Source organism: Pavona decussata, unplaced genomic scaffold, assembly GCF_977016875.1.
Source record: "Pavona decussata unplaced genomic scaffold, jaPavDecu1.1 SCAFFOLD_2, whole genome shotgun sequence".
Taxonomy (NCBI): Eukaryota; Metazoa; Cnidaria; class Anthozoa; order Scleractinia; family Agariciidae; genus Pavona; species Pavona decussata.
The window spans coordinates 1,170,001-1,188,654 of NW_028145426.1; the positions used below are offsets into that span (position 1 = coordinate 1,170,001).

The following is an 18,654-nucleotide window of genomic DNA, read 5'->3' on the forward strand; positions in this document are numbered from 1 at the left end:
TTTTCCAATATTGTTACTACAGTATCAACACAATGTACATGTATACATGTAGTAGCCATAATTTGCAGGCATTGTAGACCTCGCCAAAATAGTTTTCTTATCACTGTGCACCTGTATATGTATTATATGATAGTGTTACTTGTGAATGTGCAGTTGCAGAAAATATCCATACTCCCCACACGGAAGGTCTTTTGTTTAGCACCCCCTCCCCCTAGGAATTTCCGAGGACCTTCCATGGGGTGGTATAGATTTTTTCTGGAACTGCACAATGGGTCATCTGTATTGATGAGTTGGTCAACAGATTTTATGATAAGTGTTTGTTTTTAATAATATGACATTCTCTTTCAGTAATGAACGATGCAGATTTAGATCTTGCTATTCCTTCTGTGCTGTTTGCTTCAGTGGGCACTGCTGGTCAGAGATGTACCACAACCAGAAGACTGGTATAAAGATATTATTGAATCTTGAAAACCCTCTGTAATTTCTGGCACAAAATACTGTTCATAGTGTAGACTCTATTTTACTGCATTGAATCCCTTTTACAGTGCAACTACTACTACCGGGGTCTCTTAAAACTGGCCAATCAGATCACAGTAGGATACAAACAGTGAATAATACCAAAATTTGGGGTTTTAACTGTTGTTTTCCGTCTACTCATGTTCGGTCCAATCGGCTTTGGTTGAAATTCATTGTTCTTGTCCTGGAATCTGATTGGCCAGTTCTGTTTAACTGACCCCAGTAACAGTAGTCACACTTAATTAGCTCATTTAAAACTCAAGCAATTAGGTACTAATAAACTGATATACTGTTCTCTTCTTTAGCCATATTGTAACTTAATTAACATTTAAGAAATTGATCATTCACAACCAAGCATTGCTGTCTTTTGTTTTGATAGCTTGATAAGTGAAAGAAAATAAACTAAAAGTGATAACTAAGCCAATTCTTTTAACAATATTTAAAAATAATTAAATAATAATTAATGTTTGACAGATTGTCTCACTAACAACATTTTCATTATTTGTTGACTGTTTGTTGTTAATTAAAAATTATATAGTGTATTACAGTACATCTGTATATGAGCATTTTCCCAGTTATGTATTATTCATGATAAAGAAACAACAAAACTAAACAGTGACAGAGGCAGTTAAAATTTTAAAGCAACAATGCTGATTGCAGACTGTTCATGAAGACATTCATGATGAAGTGGTTGAACGTTTGAAGAAGGCCTACACCCAAGTCAGAATAGGAGATCCTCTAGATGGTAAGTACCTCTGCCAGGTTTACGTGTCAAGTAGAGAATATTACAGAACCATTTTTTTAGATTTAACACCCGCCCCTGACATCAACAACCCTTTAAGCCACGGTTTGTTCCTCCCGTTAGATTATTTTACTGCCTTCACTCTTGATTTTCTGGAAACTATCCACAGGACACCCAGAGACTCACCCTTCTGTCTAAAAGCTTGACTACAAGTTGAGTTTTTCAAGTTGATACCTACACTGTAAAACGGTCGATCCCTAGTTTTTCCGATTGTCATGTTCATGAAAGCTAGGAACAATTAAGGAAAAAACAATGCAGTCACTTTCAGATTCCCAGTTAGGGTAATTCAGTCAATTGACAGGTAATAACTTTGTAACAGTTATAATTATTATTACTGACAAAAATTGCAATCATTATAACAAAGTTATTATTCGTTATTATAATTATGCATATAATAATTGGGAGTCAGACTGAATGCAAAACTATGTACAGTTGCTGTCAAAAATAATAATTTAAGTGTATGTTTTGAGAATGGATGGGGTACTGATACATGTACATAACTTCATAAATGAAATGTTTGTTGAGAATGATACATTATTCATTTGTTGAACAGCACAGACATGTATACATGTACATGTACTTGGAAAAAGGAAATCCAAGTTCTCCCAACAGGAGTCGAACCTAAGACCTTCCAATTACTAGTTTGGATGCTCTGAACTATAGGAGACTTGTGGGAATCAAAACTTGGTTCATAATTATGTTTGTTGTTGATTTGATTATATACATGTACAGCTATTTCAATTAACGTTGTCGGATTAAAATCAAGCTAAAAGACAAGACCGCGATGTTTTGTGGGATTATTTTTTATGAATAATTTCATCAAAATCATCCTTGCTCGTGCAGGTCATTGTACTGCTAATTACAACCTATTGTTTTCTCCAGACATGACTGATTTCGATGAATTTATTCATAAAAATCCCACGTAAACTTTCGGGCTTGTCTTTTAGCTTCATGCTTTGAACCGACAACGTTAATTGAAATAGCTGTATAAAGCAACTTAGTAACATTATTAACATATTAACCTTTTTTCATTCAATGTTTTCTCAGAGGGAATCCTTTATGGTCCAGTCCATTCTGAAATGGCAATTGATCTTTTCAAGAAAGCTGTTGAGGATGCCAAGAAACAGGTTTGAACTTTACATTTAATTTAATTTATTAATAATTAAAATAAACTTTAGTTAGTTAATTTTTGGAGTCAGTTTTGGAGCATCATAAAAGACAGCTTTGGTGACAAAAAGTACATAGGGGTATATTTTCTTTCATGTTAACATTTGTTGTACATAAAGTTTTCTATTCCTTCTTGTTAATTAGTTATATAAATGTTCATGTAAATGCGTAATTCCATTGATCATTTTACCATGACAATGTGCAATTTATAAGTTTTAAAAATTATTATTTAATAAAAGAAGAAAAAAAAGGTCATTAGCAAAAAAATTTTTTTGATTCATTTATATTTATAGGACTATCACAGTGAAAGGTGATGCCAGGGCAAAAATAATAAACAACTTAATATACAGTCATGAATTTTTTGAACTACATCATTTCAAAGTAGTGAATGATGTCTTTCTTGAAAAACTTATTCACGTTTTTAGAAAATTTTGTGGTTAGTAGTAATAATTATTTTGAACTGATCTTTTTCAACTAAAATTTGGTTTCTTGCAGGGAGGAAAGGTTGCATGTGGTGGAAAGGTAAGGGAAGTCATCATAATTAATTGCCATTAATTTACTTCAGGTCATGCAGGAATTTGCATTAAATTTTATTTTAAATTTCTTCTTATTAACACCAACATTTTCATCACCATCTTAGCAGCCACCATATGCATGAATATATACATACTACACTTTAATTATTAATATATTCATCAAGATAGCCAGTTGCAGTAAATGGCAGCAATTTAATATTAATTATTTAATATTAAGCTGTTCTGGACTTACTAACTAAACATTAATTATAATAAAACAATAAATTTATTAAAACACTCCAGCTCATTTTTAAACATTACATCATTGTCACAGTCCTAATCTGCATTGTCATCCTTACCATGATCCTCCTCCCCACCCTCATTATTGATTTTAAGCAAGTCCTCATCCTCATATCAATGTCCCCTATTAATTTGCAAAGTGCATATGTATCACGACAATTATGTATCATCATCATCAACATCAACAACACCAGGTCTACTATTACTCCATCACCATCTACTTTTCATTATTGCCAAAGTGACTGTCATTTCCATAATCTTTGTTATGCAGTTCCCGATCTGTACATATCTGCACCCACATCCTCCTCCCCATTCTCGTCAACATCTTCATTGAAAGCTGTATTTGCAAAGCATCTCAAAATACACATGCATCATGAAATCTCAACAATACCAGCATTACCATTACTATTCTTCCTGTAGGTCCTAGACAAGCCTGGCTTTTATGTTGAGCCTACAATTGTGACTGATCTTGCTCACGATGCAGAGATTGTGCACAGGGAATCTTTTGTGCCTGTTCTCTATGTCCTGAAGTGCAAGGTACAGTTTTTATTCACATGCTGAATAAATATTATAAATAAATGCTTTAATTCATAAAGTAACAAATTGTGAGATACATCAAATGTTTAATAATGTTTTTGTAAAGAAAATAAATAAATAAACTCTACTGTAGTTGGAAAATTTCATTCACAATAACTAAAATAAACAGCCAAGATTTTGTGTGCATAACATGTAGAGACTCTCTGGTTACAGTTGTAAATGAATATTTTCTATTCAATGTGTTTAAATTTTCTCCAATCCATGTAGATATTGTGCAGTTCCAGAAAACAGAAAATATCCATACTTCCCCCACGGGAGGGTATTTCTTTTCCATCCCCCCCCCCCCCCCCCCCAGGAAATCCTAGCTTTGTACTTTTCTTCTAAGATTTTGCCTTAAATTAAGACCCCCTCCTCCTAGGAATTTCCAATGACCTTCCATGGGGTGGGTATGGATTTTTTCTTACTGCACATTAATAATTTCTACACACTATCAGTCACATTTTTTTACATACGGAGGACCTGGATAAGAGTATAATGGACAATTTATTTAAGAACAGTGCTGACAACTAGCTTATTAATGGTTTTTAAGGTGCCACTCTTAAACAGAGTCCGACAAATACTGAGCCAGGGACAAGGTGAAAATTTTACCGGGCAAGTGTTCCGTTTCTCGAAGAAGCCCGCCGGGCCGAGGTGGTTTACTGACGAGTTATTTTGTGTAAAATGCTGAAATCTATGTAATGTTCACCTTGTGTTTTTGCAATAAAACTTGAGACATTTTAGGGTACGATATAGACCTTATTGACATGTCGTCAAGTTTTGTTCTGCGTTTTTATTGGTTTTGATCGCCATTTTTACGTGCTTCGTAACTTTCAGACCCAGTTTTTCCCGGTAGACAGGCCAAAAGGCCAGACCACTATTTCCCTAACAACGTGGTCTTCTGCCATTATTGCCATTATCATGCGATTATGGATAAGTTTGTCACGAAATGACCAAAGCCCATTACTGGTAACACGAGTGCCAAAAAAAAAATGCAAAACGGAAGACAAAATATGACGACAAGGAGTATGATTCCAAAAGACGCAAAAGGGTATTCCAAACGAGGTGGCTTCAGGAATTTCCTTGGCTAATGGTGGATGGGGCGGTAGAATTTATTGTCTGTATATTCTATGAATGAGACAGATCGCGACCTTTATCGTAAAGAAAAATATTTTATGTAAGCCATAGAGTCAACATGTTGTTGCAAATAAAGAAAGATGTTGCGGTTACCTGCAATTTTGCTTTTGGTACAAATGCATTAGAATATTGTACTTTCTTCACTCTTTTACTTTGCAAATTACACCCAGGAATTGATTTTGCTAGACTTTCTTCCATGGTGCTATATATTGGACAACCAGGTCCTCCTGCCGGGCATGTGCTTTTTGCCTCCCACTCGCCCAGAGACAAGTTTTGTCAAAAATATTTGTCGGACCCTGTTAAACCCTAACTGGGTGATTAGACCTAAAGATTGGAATAGTTTCTCAATGCAGTACTCAGGTTTGAATGTTTTAAATTTATTTAATAATTGTTAGAACTTTGAAGAAGCTGTTGGTTGGAACAATGAAGTAAAGCAAGGATTGTCTAGTAGCATATTCACAAAGGACATTGCCAAAGTGTTTAATTGGATGGGGTAAGTTGCAATGTTTTACTGTACTTTTGACTGCGAAGCCAACCCAAGTAAAAAAAAACACAGAAATAAATATGTCACTCCAAAATGGATCACTGAAAATCTACCAGTTACAATGTGTGCATCCATAGCTTGTTGAACTAAACTAACAGATCAAAATATTGTTGTACATCAACCTATTGTGTTTAGGTAGCAGCATAAAATTTATCAACTTTTAAGGTGGTATATTCTATTTTATTCGGCAACAAAAATAATGGTTAAAACTTAAGAAGGGGCATCAAAGTAATGAGTAGAAAAAGGTTTTTTTTTGTATGTCTATGGGTAAATTATGATCATCTGGTTCGGTTTTAAGTCCTGAGAAAGTCTGTTGGTGGTACCATTGGCTAATGTTTGAATAACTAGTAAGAGTGAAAGAGTCATCAACAGAGTCAAGTGAAATGTGGATCATTAGTAGATCAACTGACTTCCAGAAACTTTTAATCAAAGATGCATCAATTCACTTGACTCTAAGATGCCTTACACTCACAGCTGGCCCATTTTCAAACTCATTAATAATTCATCTAGAGAAAACAAAGAAAATAACTTCTGTGACCGTGGTTTGGATATGTGTTCCTAATTACCATAAAATTTTGCCAACTTTAGCCTTGAATTTCTCCAGGAATTATTGATCATTTGAGAAGCCATATAGACCTCTTTCATAATGGAGGGCATAATTAGTATTCTTTTATGTGCATGCAAATAAGCTATCTTGACCTCGCTTTTGAGTGAAAATACTTTTGTTTTTACACATGCTAGCGAGGCCAGGAAGGCTAATTTAAATGCATACAAAAGAATAACAATTAAGCCCTCCATTTGTTAAAGAGGTCTATAAAACACTTGAAAGTGTTTCATCAGATATCCAAACACCTCAAAGTCGTTTAAAAAAACTCGGCTGTGCCTCATTTTTCACCTACTTCTCAGTGTTTGGATATCTGATGAAACACGCTTTCTCGTGATTGTATTACGTCCATGTCACCTCAAACAGTCTTTCTCAGGTCTACACTCTCTTGGATGATCATATTTTATGACTCAGGACTTGGTTTAAACCATTTACATGTGCTGTACAAGAGTTTTTGTACTGTTCATTAAAAGTTGTGATTCAGTACTAACAGCTAATTAAGTATACTGTTTTGAATGATCAACTTGTACAGAAGGTACCATGATTACATGACTCACACTGGTGTTGAGAGCAGCATCATGTGACCAAAAAAAAAATTAAATTCAATTAAAAAAAATAAATAATTAAAAAAGATGGGGCGATCCAGCCGGGATGACGTTGTACCAGCCTGGTCATGGTTAACATCACTGGTATCTTGTTCTTGTTTGGTTTTGCAGTCCCTTGGGATCTGACTGTGGAATTGTTAACGTCAATATCCCTACAAGTGGAGCAGAGATTGGGGGTGCATTTGGTGAGTCAGACATCTTGTACATTGTAGATCTATGAATAAATGCATTTTCTAGTAACTGTAATGTAGAAATAAAACTGAAGTGAACATTGTAAATTATATCATTATACTGTGGATGGGTGTTGTGAGTGGGCTGAATTCAAGTTGGGTTGTAATATGCTTTCAATATTAATGTCAGGATCGATACAGGATGAAAATACAATGACAGGAAGCAGGGAGTGTAAATTTTTAAGTGGAATGAAGAAAAAGAAAACCTGTGTCTAAATCAGGATGAAAACAGGAAACATAACAGTTTTCCATTCAGTAGAATGAATAAAATTGTTCAGAATATTAAAAAGACAGTGTTGATCTGGATGAATGTTTCCAATCAGTGACACAGGCATACTCGGAAAAAGAAAATCCAAGTTCTCCCAACCGGAGTTGAACCTTTGCCTTTCAATTACTAGTTTGGATCATGCTCTACCACTGAGTTACAAGAGACTCATTGGAACTAGGCCAATAAACTTGGTCCATGTCACAAACATTGATCCTGCAAACTGCTAGGATTTGAATGTTGACGAGTGGTACATGTATATGTGAAAGAAATGTGATGTTACGTTTTAAGCCTGCCGCCACGTGAGCAAATGATAGATTTTTAACCCTTTGTTCACCCTAAGTCTGACCCAAAACTATGTTTCACAGCTAGGCGTAAATTATCTTGTATAGGTGGTGAGAAACACACAGGAGGTGGCCGTGAGTCTGGTAGTGATGCATGGAAAGCTTATATGAGGAGGTCAACTTGGTAATTAAAAGCAGTTTTGTTTGATTTCTTAATAGAATTATAATTCCAGTCATCTTTCAGGAAAGGAAACATAAAGACATTTTTGTATCTCAGCAAAAATCATGTTTCCTAGGCATGGAATAAACAGAAATCGCAGCCTGAACAAACATCAGTGTTGAAAGCTAAAATAGTTGCTATGTTCAGAAACCTTTTAATCTCCTCATTTGATGCTACGAGTAAAGAGAGCTTTCCACCCAGCCCCAGCTTCACGAGGTTTTGCAAGTTACGTATTTCTAGTAATTATAGCAATTACCGTAAAGTGAAGCAGGGGCATACATGTTCATAAGCGATGGGCTGTGACTCACCTCTTGTAGTTTAAATGTGTTTGGTTTAGTATTAAACTGCATAAGATAAACAAACAAGAAATCACAGGGTGTAAACATCTGTTCGAAAGGCGATTAACGCTAATCCACGATTAGATTTTAATCGAGGCTTTCAGCTCTCGCGTTAAAAATGGTTTAAAGGCTAATTTAGAGCTAAAGGTAAAGAAAGGTCTAAGTAAAAATTGAGGTCAAAAATCTTTTGGAAGAATTTTTATCGATTAGCAATAATTTTAAAACTTGAGTCAAAGTTTGAGCTTAATGAAGCAGATTGTCCCAGCCTGGGCATGTTATTAAGGAATGAGCTGTGTCAGATTTATTCCTTATAGTGAGGAGCAGCAAACTTCTTTTATTATTTACATGATTGTATAATTTAGTTAAAAGCAACACAAACCAAATTTGCACTAACTTAACTCTTTCATCCCCAGTATCAACATGTGTACTTTCCTCACTGTCCTCCATATATTTCTTATGTTTCTAGTTGGGAGATTTTGTCTAAAATCAAGGCATTTCATCTTTGGTGATTATTTCCTTAATTCTCCTGACTTAAATGTTTAATCAAGAAGCGACATTGTAAGGAGAAATTAAAATGTTGTAGACATTACAATGTAATATGAATTGACTCGTTTATTTGCAATGAATAACATATTTTTATTCTCTTCATTCCTTTTTTTCAGCACTATAAACTTTAGTAAAGACCTTCCTCTTGCTCAAGGAATCAAGTTTGGTTAAAGAATACTCATGAACTTGTAGTTTTTGGCAATTTCTTCTCACAGACTCAAATAGAAATGTGGCTGTCACCTTAGTTTTTACATGTCTAGCTCATAATTAAAACAAGCTAGAAGGAGTGTTATTTAATATTAATGCCCTGATCAAGTGTCAAGTGTAGTATCATGGCAAATGTTCTAAGAACACCTTGCAAAGGTTAACTGGACAATTTTGCTTTTTGTGTCGTCAAAGATGAAGCCTGGTCAGATAAAAGTAGATGGGGTTTAGGAAAATGGACAAGGAGAAAAGATTTGTTCCATGGGTCACCGGGATGAATGAGCACAAGTAAATTATAAAGTATTATAAAGTAAGTGAAGAGAATGCGACAGAAAAACTCAAGTGCACATGAACTGATTGAACAACAACCTAGTTTATTGCACTTAAGAAACAAAAGAATATTTTTAAAGAGTACTGCGATGTCATACGTTTTTTTTAAGTTAGCACTAACAATAATTACTGTAAAGTCATTTACTAAAGGCATTCGAGGCAAATTCAGTTGTACTTAAAAGTCTAAACAGTGGTTATGTGTTTAAAGCTTGTAGTTCACTTCAATTTTAAGGCCCTTCAGACATCTTCCATTAAACTGTTGTGAGTCACTTTTGATGAGAAATAAAAGGAAAACGAAAACTTCAATAAAAGACTTAAGACTTTGTATTAGCCTCACACCACTCACCCTCTGATCTCCCAGACAAACGTTTGATGCATTAATCTCTACACCATTGTACCTCTATGTCTTCATCCAAAGACACTAAGAGGTACGGGTATAAAGGTATAGTTGTACATGAGCAGCAGGTGGCCCTTACAGTTGGTGCTTAACCCCGGTTTCTGTCGCATAATGCAACCTACCACTAAGGAATATTGCTACTCTTCCCTTGATGATAATAATGCTAGTCCATTTTGTAGTTTTAAGCACAGCCATTTACGCACATGGCTACAGATAGCGCACAGAAACAACCTAATGGCACAGGCTAAGCCTTGAACGACTGAACTTCACATCTGATGACCAATGTGCTAACCAATATTTACAGTCAACCCACATCATGTGTGTCCAGTATTAATTTTTGGAAATTTGAACATAGTTTTTCAAGAGTACCCCCAGAGAGATTTCAGAGTTTCCATATAAATTTCCCTAGTTTATTGATGGTATTATAAAGCTATTAATAATTATTTTCCCTTACATTACAGCATTAAGTATTTCAAAAATAACAACAAAAAATTGTTACCCAAGTATTTTGAATTTGTTTTTTCAGTTAATACATCCTTTTCGGAAAGATTTCCAGAGAAATCTTCAAGATTCCATTAAAATGCCAGACGTTACAAACAGGAATTCAAATGTTCATTTCATTCTCAAATATACTGGTCATGTGTGACGTAGACTGGCTGTAAACCGCAAAGACACAGTCTTAAAGCACATCTCACAGAACAAGTACATGTACATAATTATTTAGTACATACAGTTCTGTACACATAAAATTTCCTGGGTGACAATGAGTTCATTCCTTGGATTGTGAATGAAGATACATATGCTGTAAAAGCCTTCTCATCACACTCTCTGGCTACCTTAATCTTGCAATGGAGTGACAGGCTTGTTCAAATCCATACTTGGCATAGCTCTGAGGCTCTCAGAAGCGTGGCGTAATTGGCGAGCTACCTTAGCAGTGGCCTTATGGCTTTCCTTATCCAACATGCTTGCCAGTACATCCAGCAAACCTAAATAGCTGTAACACAATGCAGCACGTCTGAGCCTGTTCAGCTCCTAAAAATAACCATAAATCACAATCAATAAAAATAATACTAATTATAATAGTAATAATAATAAAAGAGACTAGTGGTCGTTGTGGTTCAGCTGCTGATCTGATGTGGTGAATTCCTGAAAAATTTATATTAAACAATCCACTGTTTAATTTAAAGGCCAAAAACAATTAATGTCGTGTTTTGTCATCCTACCTTGTAAAACTGCACCTGTTTCTCAGGAAGTCTCTTAGCATATCTCAACAGCTTTTGGACATCGGACTGAAATGACAACAAATTTCAGACTGAGTTTTTACGATAAAATCCTCATTCCCACGACTTAAAATTAATGCCTCAATTTTCATGACGTGGTCAATACAAATGCCTCGTCTATACAGACTTCTTTCTGGTTCCAACAGTGTTATGACTACCACTCATAATGGTGATTTGAAATGCAATGAGATAAGTGACATGTTGCACTGTTGTGGCCTTTTTGCAATAAAATGATTGGGACATGAAAGAGAATTGATTTTGCATTTAATGTTGTCATGGTGACATTAAACAACAGTTAAACTATTTTAATAGCAATAACTTTATTTGATCAATGTAGGGTTGTGTGATAGAAATTTTCTCAACACAATTACTCTTGTTTAACTCCTGGTTGCCTATGGGCTCGGCCTGCCTGCAAAAATGTAGCACACCTGTAATCCACTGGGTTTGATCCAAACAACATTGGCCTGTGAATTATAGCTTCGTCTTTGGCTTGGCATTACAGGGAATGGTGTGGTCTCACCGTCGTCATGATCTGCTGACTGGTATGGATTGGTATCAAGCTCTGCCGCAGGGCCCAGTTTCTGCATATTTCCAAGCCAGGATATGTTCTCTCCAGGATAGAATGTAGTCAACACTAGATTGGATTTCTTCTTGCTGTCAGCCCATGAGTGGAGCATCCCAAACCAGTCTGATCTAGAGAAAAAGAAATAAGATACATGTACAGTCATGCTTGACTGACTGCAAGTGGCCCACATGAAGCAACTACTGTAGGTAGTTTACTCCCTTCTGCTGGATGAAATGCTAGACCTATGTATCCATTTGTTGGGTCCCACAGGACTGCCTTGGAGAGGGGGTGGGGGGAGGAGTTACCCCTCAAAGATTTGGGTTTAACCTGCGATTAAGCGTCCCTTTTTTCAGGGGAACGTGAAAGTGTCTCCCAACCAATGATTCTCGCGCTGCCACACTTTTGCACTCCCCCCTCCCCAAAGAACGCCTGATCGCAGGTTATTTTGGGTTGGTTGCGTCATCTCATCTCCTACAACTGATCCTTTGTCAGATCAAAATGTGTTACTCGCCATTCCTGTTTTCAGACCTGGCATGGCATTGGTAAATCAAACTTGATCAACTCAGATGAATCTTGCTTTCCACATGTATCTACTATTTCCCTCCTCAAATGAACAAAAAAGAGATAAATATGTTCACATACATGTAATATGCTTCTATAGTTCGCTAAAACACCATCACCACTTTTAGACCAGACGGTAAACTGATATCCAATTTACAATGTAGACCAAATGGTTTCAGGCTATATATTTACCCAATTCTGCAATATTTGGGGAGGAACATACCTACAGTATTACCTATGAACCTTGTAAAAAAGGGAGTACCTCAAGGGACCAGATGGCAGGTGTAAAGGTCAGTGACAGCCAGTAAAACTCGTCCTCTTACATGCAGCATGATGTGTGTCTTAGTAACATGATCTTGCCATCTAATAATAAACTGTTACAGATGATAACTGTTGGAAACTTACTCTAAAGTGACAATAGCCACCATCTTCTCAACTTTCAGACTTCCATGCAGGAGCACACAGAAAGAAGGTGTCTTCCCATCTTCATCGCCATCTTTGGCAGCTTCTCTACTTCCCTCTTTGTCTTTGCCATCTTCTGATAAAGATGGCACAGGCATCACAAGATGCCGCGACATGTGCCCGGGGCTCCCAATGTCTGCTACATCAAGAAACCCGCATATGGACAGTTCATTTGGGAGCCTTCTGTTCTTCTCTTGACCCTTGCTTTTCTTTGATGTAGCAAGTATACTTGTGAAGTTGGGTGGTGGGGATAGAGTAACCTTGGACTGCAAATGTCCGCAAGATAGAAATCCTTCATAGCTGATGTAGTGAGTCTGTGCAAGACGCATAAACACATTCTGAACTGATTGAACACTTAACAGTGCATCAGAGACATACACACTGCCTCCAACACCAGTTGAATCACAAAGCCTTTGGAAAAGCATTAAGTCTGCACCTAATTCATTAGAAGTTGCAATGCAGACAACGTGAATTTTGCAGGGGAAAGGTATGGGAAATGGACTTGGTTGATCAGGGTTGTTACTCCTTTTCCCATCTAGAAGATCTCTCAACGACCCCTGACCTGAACCTGTGCGTCCATCGGTGACTAAAACCACTTGACATGGTATAGATGTACCCCACTCTTCAATAACATGCCCAACAACTCCACTAAAACCATTGTCAAAGCTCGTCTTGTCGTAAGTATCAACTGTTATACAGCCCTGCTTCAGGGACTGGTAATCTCTTGTAAACGGCACAACAATCTCCCATAGCGACGAGAAAGCCAATAAAGCTGAAAATTCTAGCTTGAACTTGCTGGATAAGTAGTCAAAGAAGGTGTGAAGACCGCGAATAGCAAGATGTTTGCGCTCTACAAGTTCTTCGTCTGGCGTCTTGACACGCCGCAGCATAGAAAGAGAAACATCGAGGAGTACTACAGTCGGCATCACGAAGGTTGCCCCAGTGACAGTGGTCTAGAAAGTTAATGTAGTTGAAATTCTCGAAAAACAAAAGCACATACAAATGTAGAAAACGCGCGCCATATTGTACGCCTGCTGTAGCCTGGGAACTATAAGTTGTTTTTCTGTCACTTATGGCTATTGAATTGTCCCTGCAGTGTGCCTCAAATTCTCGCGCAAAGCCAAATAACGGAAAACCCCCTGATCAAATTAGCTTAATATCCATAATTTCGTCGTTCCTAGGTTGGCCATTTTTATCAGCGGTAGCAACAACATTGAAAATACAGACAAAAGACTGAAGTGCGGAAATAAAGCACAGGTAACCCAAGGTTGGGAGTCTTGGACAGGCAGTACGGTTACGACAAGTTGCGATGAGTTGCGCAATGGCGTAAATTATAACTGGCAGGAGCCGATGAGACTCCTGAACTCATGGGCTCCTGTAACTGGTGAAAAGAAAAAAAAAAAACAAGATAGGAAATTTATTTATACACGGTTAGGTCTAAATCTAGAAGCTTGTGGGGCCGAGCCGAATCAAACAAATATTTTAAACAGAACAGTTTAAAAATCCCAAGGGTTTGTATTGGAATTAACGAACCGTCTTTACACTGCTCAACTCATCCTGATATAAACGCTCCCAGAGCTTGGGGCTACCTCCCGTGTGTGACGCCGGACGCATTTGAAAATAAAAATAAGAACTGTCGTTTGAACGGTTGCTCTGGCTGACAGCAATCACTGATTTTTAAATCAGGCATCCTAAAATGATATGCCTATGGTTCTTACTCAGCATACAATAATGTGCCAAATTGATGAATATGTTATCAGTGATATGTGACGTACGAACATTAAAACTTAAGGCATGTGCGTGTGGTGGACTCATATATTTATTGACTTCCGGCGCGGCAGGACCACGCAACTACTTCAGCTGATTCCAGACATTTTTCCTTCATGTGTGGATCGGGAGCTATGGGAAGCAGCTGTATGCTAACACTTTCCATATGCATACACGCATATGCTCGACCCGAAGACTAAAACTGAGTGGAAAAAGTTCAGACATTAATCCAGTCGGTCTGGCCGCAACTTTGAGAAAGAGTACAGTTGAAAATAAATTCTAGTTCTTAAAAATCTAACGATATTTTATTAGTTTTATACGAGTTTAATGTAAAGAAATTTAACATATATAATGCTCAAAGCAGGCTCAAAGGATATTACGTCCACCCCCATAACCTAATTAACAGGGCTGGTGATGACGTCATGGTCTCTAGGGACAGGTGTCTTTTGTGATGTAAGCAAATAAGTCAATGCGAAGGAACTGGATTCGAATCCTAATTTCCCAAATCGTTGAACATGGAAGGAATTCAACGTTGATAGGCAAAATTTGAGTGATTTTTATCTTGTCATCTTATTTCAACGCTGTCTTTGACCGTAAAGGCTTCCAAATGAATGGCCTTTCGTTTTCTGAGATCTGTTGTCTATTTTGTTGTCCTCCCTGCCCTGGTAGGATAGCGGCAAAGTTAGCGTTTCTTCCCCCCGAACCGACGTACTCGTTTCAAGATTTGGGCGACGGGAGTTTCGGGCTTCATCTCACGGAGAAAGCGGAGTGGCAGTATGGTCAGAAAGAACTAGACTGTATCGAAGTTTTCACAACAAAAACAAGTAAAGGGAATCAAATTGGATGTATGTATGTGCGATGTGCTCCGAACGCTCGATTCACACTTCTCTTCAGTCATGGGAACGCTGTTGATCTTGGACAAATGTCAAGCTTCTATGTCGGTCTTGGAACGCGGATAAACTGCAATATTTTCTCCTACGATTATTCTGGGTATGGTGTCAGTCAAGGAAGACCTTCGGAGACAAATCTTTACGCGGATATCGATGCTGCTTGGCAGGCATTACGTACGCGTTATGGAATCAGCCCGGAGAATATTATAGTGTATGGCCAAAGTATAGGTACGGTTCCTACGGTAGATTTGGCTTCACGATTTGAGTGTGCGGGTGTAACTCTTCATTCACCGCTTACATCTGGGATGAGGGTAGCTTTTCCCGACACCAAGAGAACGTGGTGTTTTGACGCTTTTCCAAGGTAAGTTTATACACTGAGAAATTTTAGAGATGGTTTACAATTTACCCTCTCGCGCGCGCAACGACGCGATCATCCCTTCGAAAACGTCGAAGTGAAATTGACGCGTTTCCTGTTTAAATTTTCCAAGATTTAACATACCGAATCGACTTCTTTTAACACCGAAAAAATTACATTACCTAGAATGTTCGTCATGTTTGTACCGTACATAAGTTTACAATTATTGCAAGCTAAATATACGAGCTTATTTATCCGCCGGTCTTCCCGGCCGGTGGAAATGTCGAATGTTTTTATGCCAAAATGTTAATCACACGAAAGCATTATCTTTTAAACTTTGCCTAAGTCCAGTATTTGTGTTTGAAATAAGCTCAAAATGGCGTTAATATTGGGATACTGCATGCATGATTGTAATTCAAGCTTTCGATTGTAAAAGATTTAAAGTAGAATTTTTGTTAAATCCTTTGAAGCCAACACCCCCGTCCTCTTGTAATCATATTTCCCAGTTCACAAGACGAATGTAAATAAACCAATAGCTTTGTATGTTTAAATTAAAAATAATTCCTTTTCATCAATATATTTTTCAAAGGGTTTCTGTTTTTTTACTAATTCATTTTTGTTTAACAAAATCTCTCGTGCTTCGACAAAAAGCGTCTTGATCTAAAAATATCAAGGGTTTTCCTATGGTTTAAAACAATTAGAAATTAAATTTACATTTTTTGGGGAACTGTCGCCGGGATGTAAAAATGGTATTTGTTAATTAACCTTTCATTTCAATTTTGATTCGCTTTTTTTTTTGTTATGGTGGAAGCTTGCCTTGAATCTTCAAACTCAAGCATTGTTTTTAAAATAGTACAATCGCCAGTCTGTCGAATGACGTTCGGATGTTCGTTCAGAGGCAATATGCGATTTTAATCAGTAATCATATAGACAAAGGTTAAAATTGGGATCAAGGTGAGCAACTAGCATACTGTATTCCATAACTGGAGTTTTACATGGTGGGAGGCACAATGTAACTTAACAACTGAAAAAAAAATGAAGATTGGAAAAGGCTGCATCAAAAAAGAAATTATGCTAGTCTTCAATTAGCAACACGCTTTCAGCAGTGGACCACTGAATAGCAATTTGTCATTAGTTTTATGATCTTGCTTTGCCACAGAATTTTCACCTTTTGTTATAATGCATAAAATGTTTAATAATTTATGATCACTTTCATCTCAATCGTTGTTTATTATTATTATTTTTTTACTCAGTTAGGGTGGGTTGGTAATGTAAACACTGTGTTTAAATTGTTTTTTTTTTCCTTTACTGGTGAGCAGGCTCTCCACCTGGGGTGATGGCTTGGCCCGAGGGGTAGCAGGGAGAGGAAAGATGGGACTCTTGCAGTATTTATTGTTATTTTGTTTCAATTCAACTACAAGTCGTAGTTTCCTACAGTTCAATATTCTTCTGTAACCATAAAGAATTGACACAGTCAACTCCATATAGTGTAGCATATGTTGGTTTTCAAGGGCTAAGGTGTTTGGAGGATCATTCTATGAGGCTAACTGAGCTGGGCTGGCTGGGCGAGATCTTGGTATGTCTGTTAAGCATGAAAAAAAATCATTGTTGAGATTATGAGAGAACTGGACCAGTCTGGTTTGTCAGGATCCTGGTATAGCAATGCTGGGATTCCTGCTATCTGGGCTGGGATTTTTCCATGTAGTCATGTTCACCAGGCCAGCCCAGCTAACTGGGTCAGTGCAGGCAAATCACAGTTAGTTTTTATTTTTTTTCTCGAGTGTCAACCAATCACAGATTACAGTAACGCAAAATCACCATGAATTACTTTCAACACTCAATTGAAAATCACTCTAAATGCCAAAATTTGTTTGCTATTTTTCTGGAAGTCTTTTACTATGTTAACTCCTTACGGAATACCTGTGTAAAGTTGTGAATGAAATCTTAACTGTGTGTGACCATTAAAATAATACCTATTTCATTGGACCTTATTATCAAGTGTTTCATGTGGTCTCAGATTCAGGGTCAAGTTTGAATAAATGTTTGTTTGGGGGGGGGGGGGGGGGTGAAAAATGTAAAACCCACTAGAGAAAAAGCCTTGTAGCAGGGAGGAAACCCAACTCATATGGCATCCATTCTGGGATTTAAACCAGTACGTGTATGACACTGCTGGGAGGAGAGTGCCTCGGCACTGTGCAGTCTCTCCCAGTAGGTACTATAATGATGATGGTGATAGTGATGATGATGACAATGACAATGATGACTTTCTTTACACAGGAAATTGCCATCACCCATAGGTGGTTTTCAAATGAGAACTGTCAACAAAGCAGTTTTAAAAATTAGATAAAAAGTGGGTAATAAAAACTAGACCTAAAGATATTAATCAATAAGAGTTAAGGAAAAAAAGATAAAAGTGCACTTCTCTCCAGATAAAGCCATCAGGTTTTCTTGGTGCAATGCACACATTGGTTCAATGATCTGCCATACATCAAAAGCGAAAGTATGAAAGTTACTCGAGACATTTAACTTGGTGTGAAGTGTAGATACGTACAACTAGCACCCAGACATCTACTGTTATTAACAGTATTTTATTTCTTGTATCTGAAGTGCACATCAGAGGGAGCTCATAATTTTTTTTCTTTTTCTTGCAGCATTGAGAAGGTGTCAAAAATTGTTTCTCCAGTACTAGTCATTCATGGTACAGAAGATGAAGTTATAGATTTCTCTCATGGTTTAGCCATCTATGAGCGATGCCCACGCACTGTGGAACCTCTGTGGGTGGAAGGAGCAGGTCATAATGATGTCGAACTGTACGGTCAATATCTAGAAAGGCTGAAGCAGTTTATACAGCATGAGCTGGTGACAAACTGATCAATGGAATACTTGCAGTGCCCAGGGGCAAATTTTGATAGGTTTTATTGAAATAAGTATCATATAGCTAGTTGATTGTTAAAGTTATCTTAGTTGTAATTCCTCAAATGTAATCAGGCTCTTGTGATCATAAATTCCTACATGTAAGAGTTAATTTATTTGCACATGCAAATTAACTGTTGTATAATTTTAAGTTATCTTCATCAGACTCTAAGAGGCTTGTTTGCTACCAATGAACAGTAAACTATTTTTGTATCAACTTTTGCTTACATCTAAGAATCCAGTTGGTTTTAGTTTTCAATCTGATTTGATTGCAGCTGTCTGTA

General features: G+C 37.1%; 4 protein-coding genes across 5 annotated transcripts in view; 3 read left to right on the forward strand and 1 right to left on the reverse strand.

Moving 5' to 3' along the window:
• The window catches only part of LOC146489902 (uncharacterized), a 2,127-nt gene extending 1,982 nt beyond the window's left edge, over window positions 1–145 (forward strand). The window contains exon 4 of the mRNA XM_085129970.1: window positions 134–145. Coding sequence (XP_084986096.1) covers window positions 134–145 — 12 coding nt within the window. The remainder of the gene's footprint in view (window positions 1–133) is intronic.
• The window catches only part of LOC146489901 (alpha-aminoadipic semialdehyde dehydrogenase-like), an 18,176-nt gene extending 8,682 nt beyond the window's left edge, over window positions 1–9,494 (forward strand). For both annotated transcript variants that reach the window (XM_085115041.1, XM_085114973.1), the window contains 9 exons: window positions 349–443; window positions 1,177–1,261; window positions 2,366–2,445; window positions 2,981–3,007; window positions 3,721–3,837; window positions 5,406–5,503; window positions 6,875–6,948; window positions 7,651–7,726; window positions 8,763–9,494. In XM_085115041.1, coding sequence (XP_084971167.1) covers window positions 349–443; window positions 1,177–1,261; window positions 2,366–2,445; window positions 2,981–3,007; window positions 3,721–3,837; window positions 5,406–5,503; window positions 6,875–6,948; window positions 7,651–7,726; window positions 8,763–8,817 — 707 coding nt within the window. In that variant the 3' untranslated portion in view covers window positions 8,818–9,494. The remainder of the gene's footprint in view (window positions 1–348; window positions 444–1,176; window positions 1,262–2,365; window positions 2,446–2,980; window positions 3,008–3,720; window positions 3,838–5,405; window positions 5,504–6,874; window positions 6,949–7,650; window positions 7,727–8,762) is intronic.
• LOC146489903 (integrator complex subunit 14-like) lies at window positions 9,205–13,501 on the reverse strand. The gene is made up of 4 exons (XM_085115326.1): window positions 12,389–13,501; window positions 11,286–11,550; window positions 10,801–10,866; window positions 9,205–10,609 (listed from the first exon to the last, which is right to left on the reverse strand). Exons 1-4 carry the CDS (start codon window positions 13,369–13,371, stop codon window positions 10,415–10,417), a joined length of 1,509 nt encoding a protein of 502 aa, XP_084971452.1. The 5' UTR covers window positions 13,372–13,501; the 3' UTR covers window positions 9,205–10,414.
• Window positions 13,502–14,635: 1,134 nt separating this feature from the next.
• LOC146489904 (myosin-IIIb-like) overlaps window positions 14,636–18,654 on the forward strand; it is a 43,071-nt gene continuing 39,052 nt past the window's right edge. The window contains exons 1-2 of the mRNA XM_085113686.1: window positions 14,636–15,463; window positions 18,109–18,316. Coding sequence (XP_084969812.1) covers window positions 14,820–15,463; window positions 18,109–18,316 — 852 coding nt within the window. The 5' untranslated portion in view covers window positions 14,636–14,819. The remainder of the gene's footprint in view (window positions 15,464–18,108; window positions 18,317–18,654) is intronic.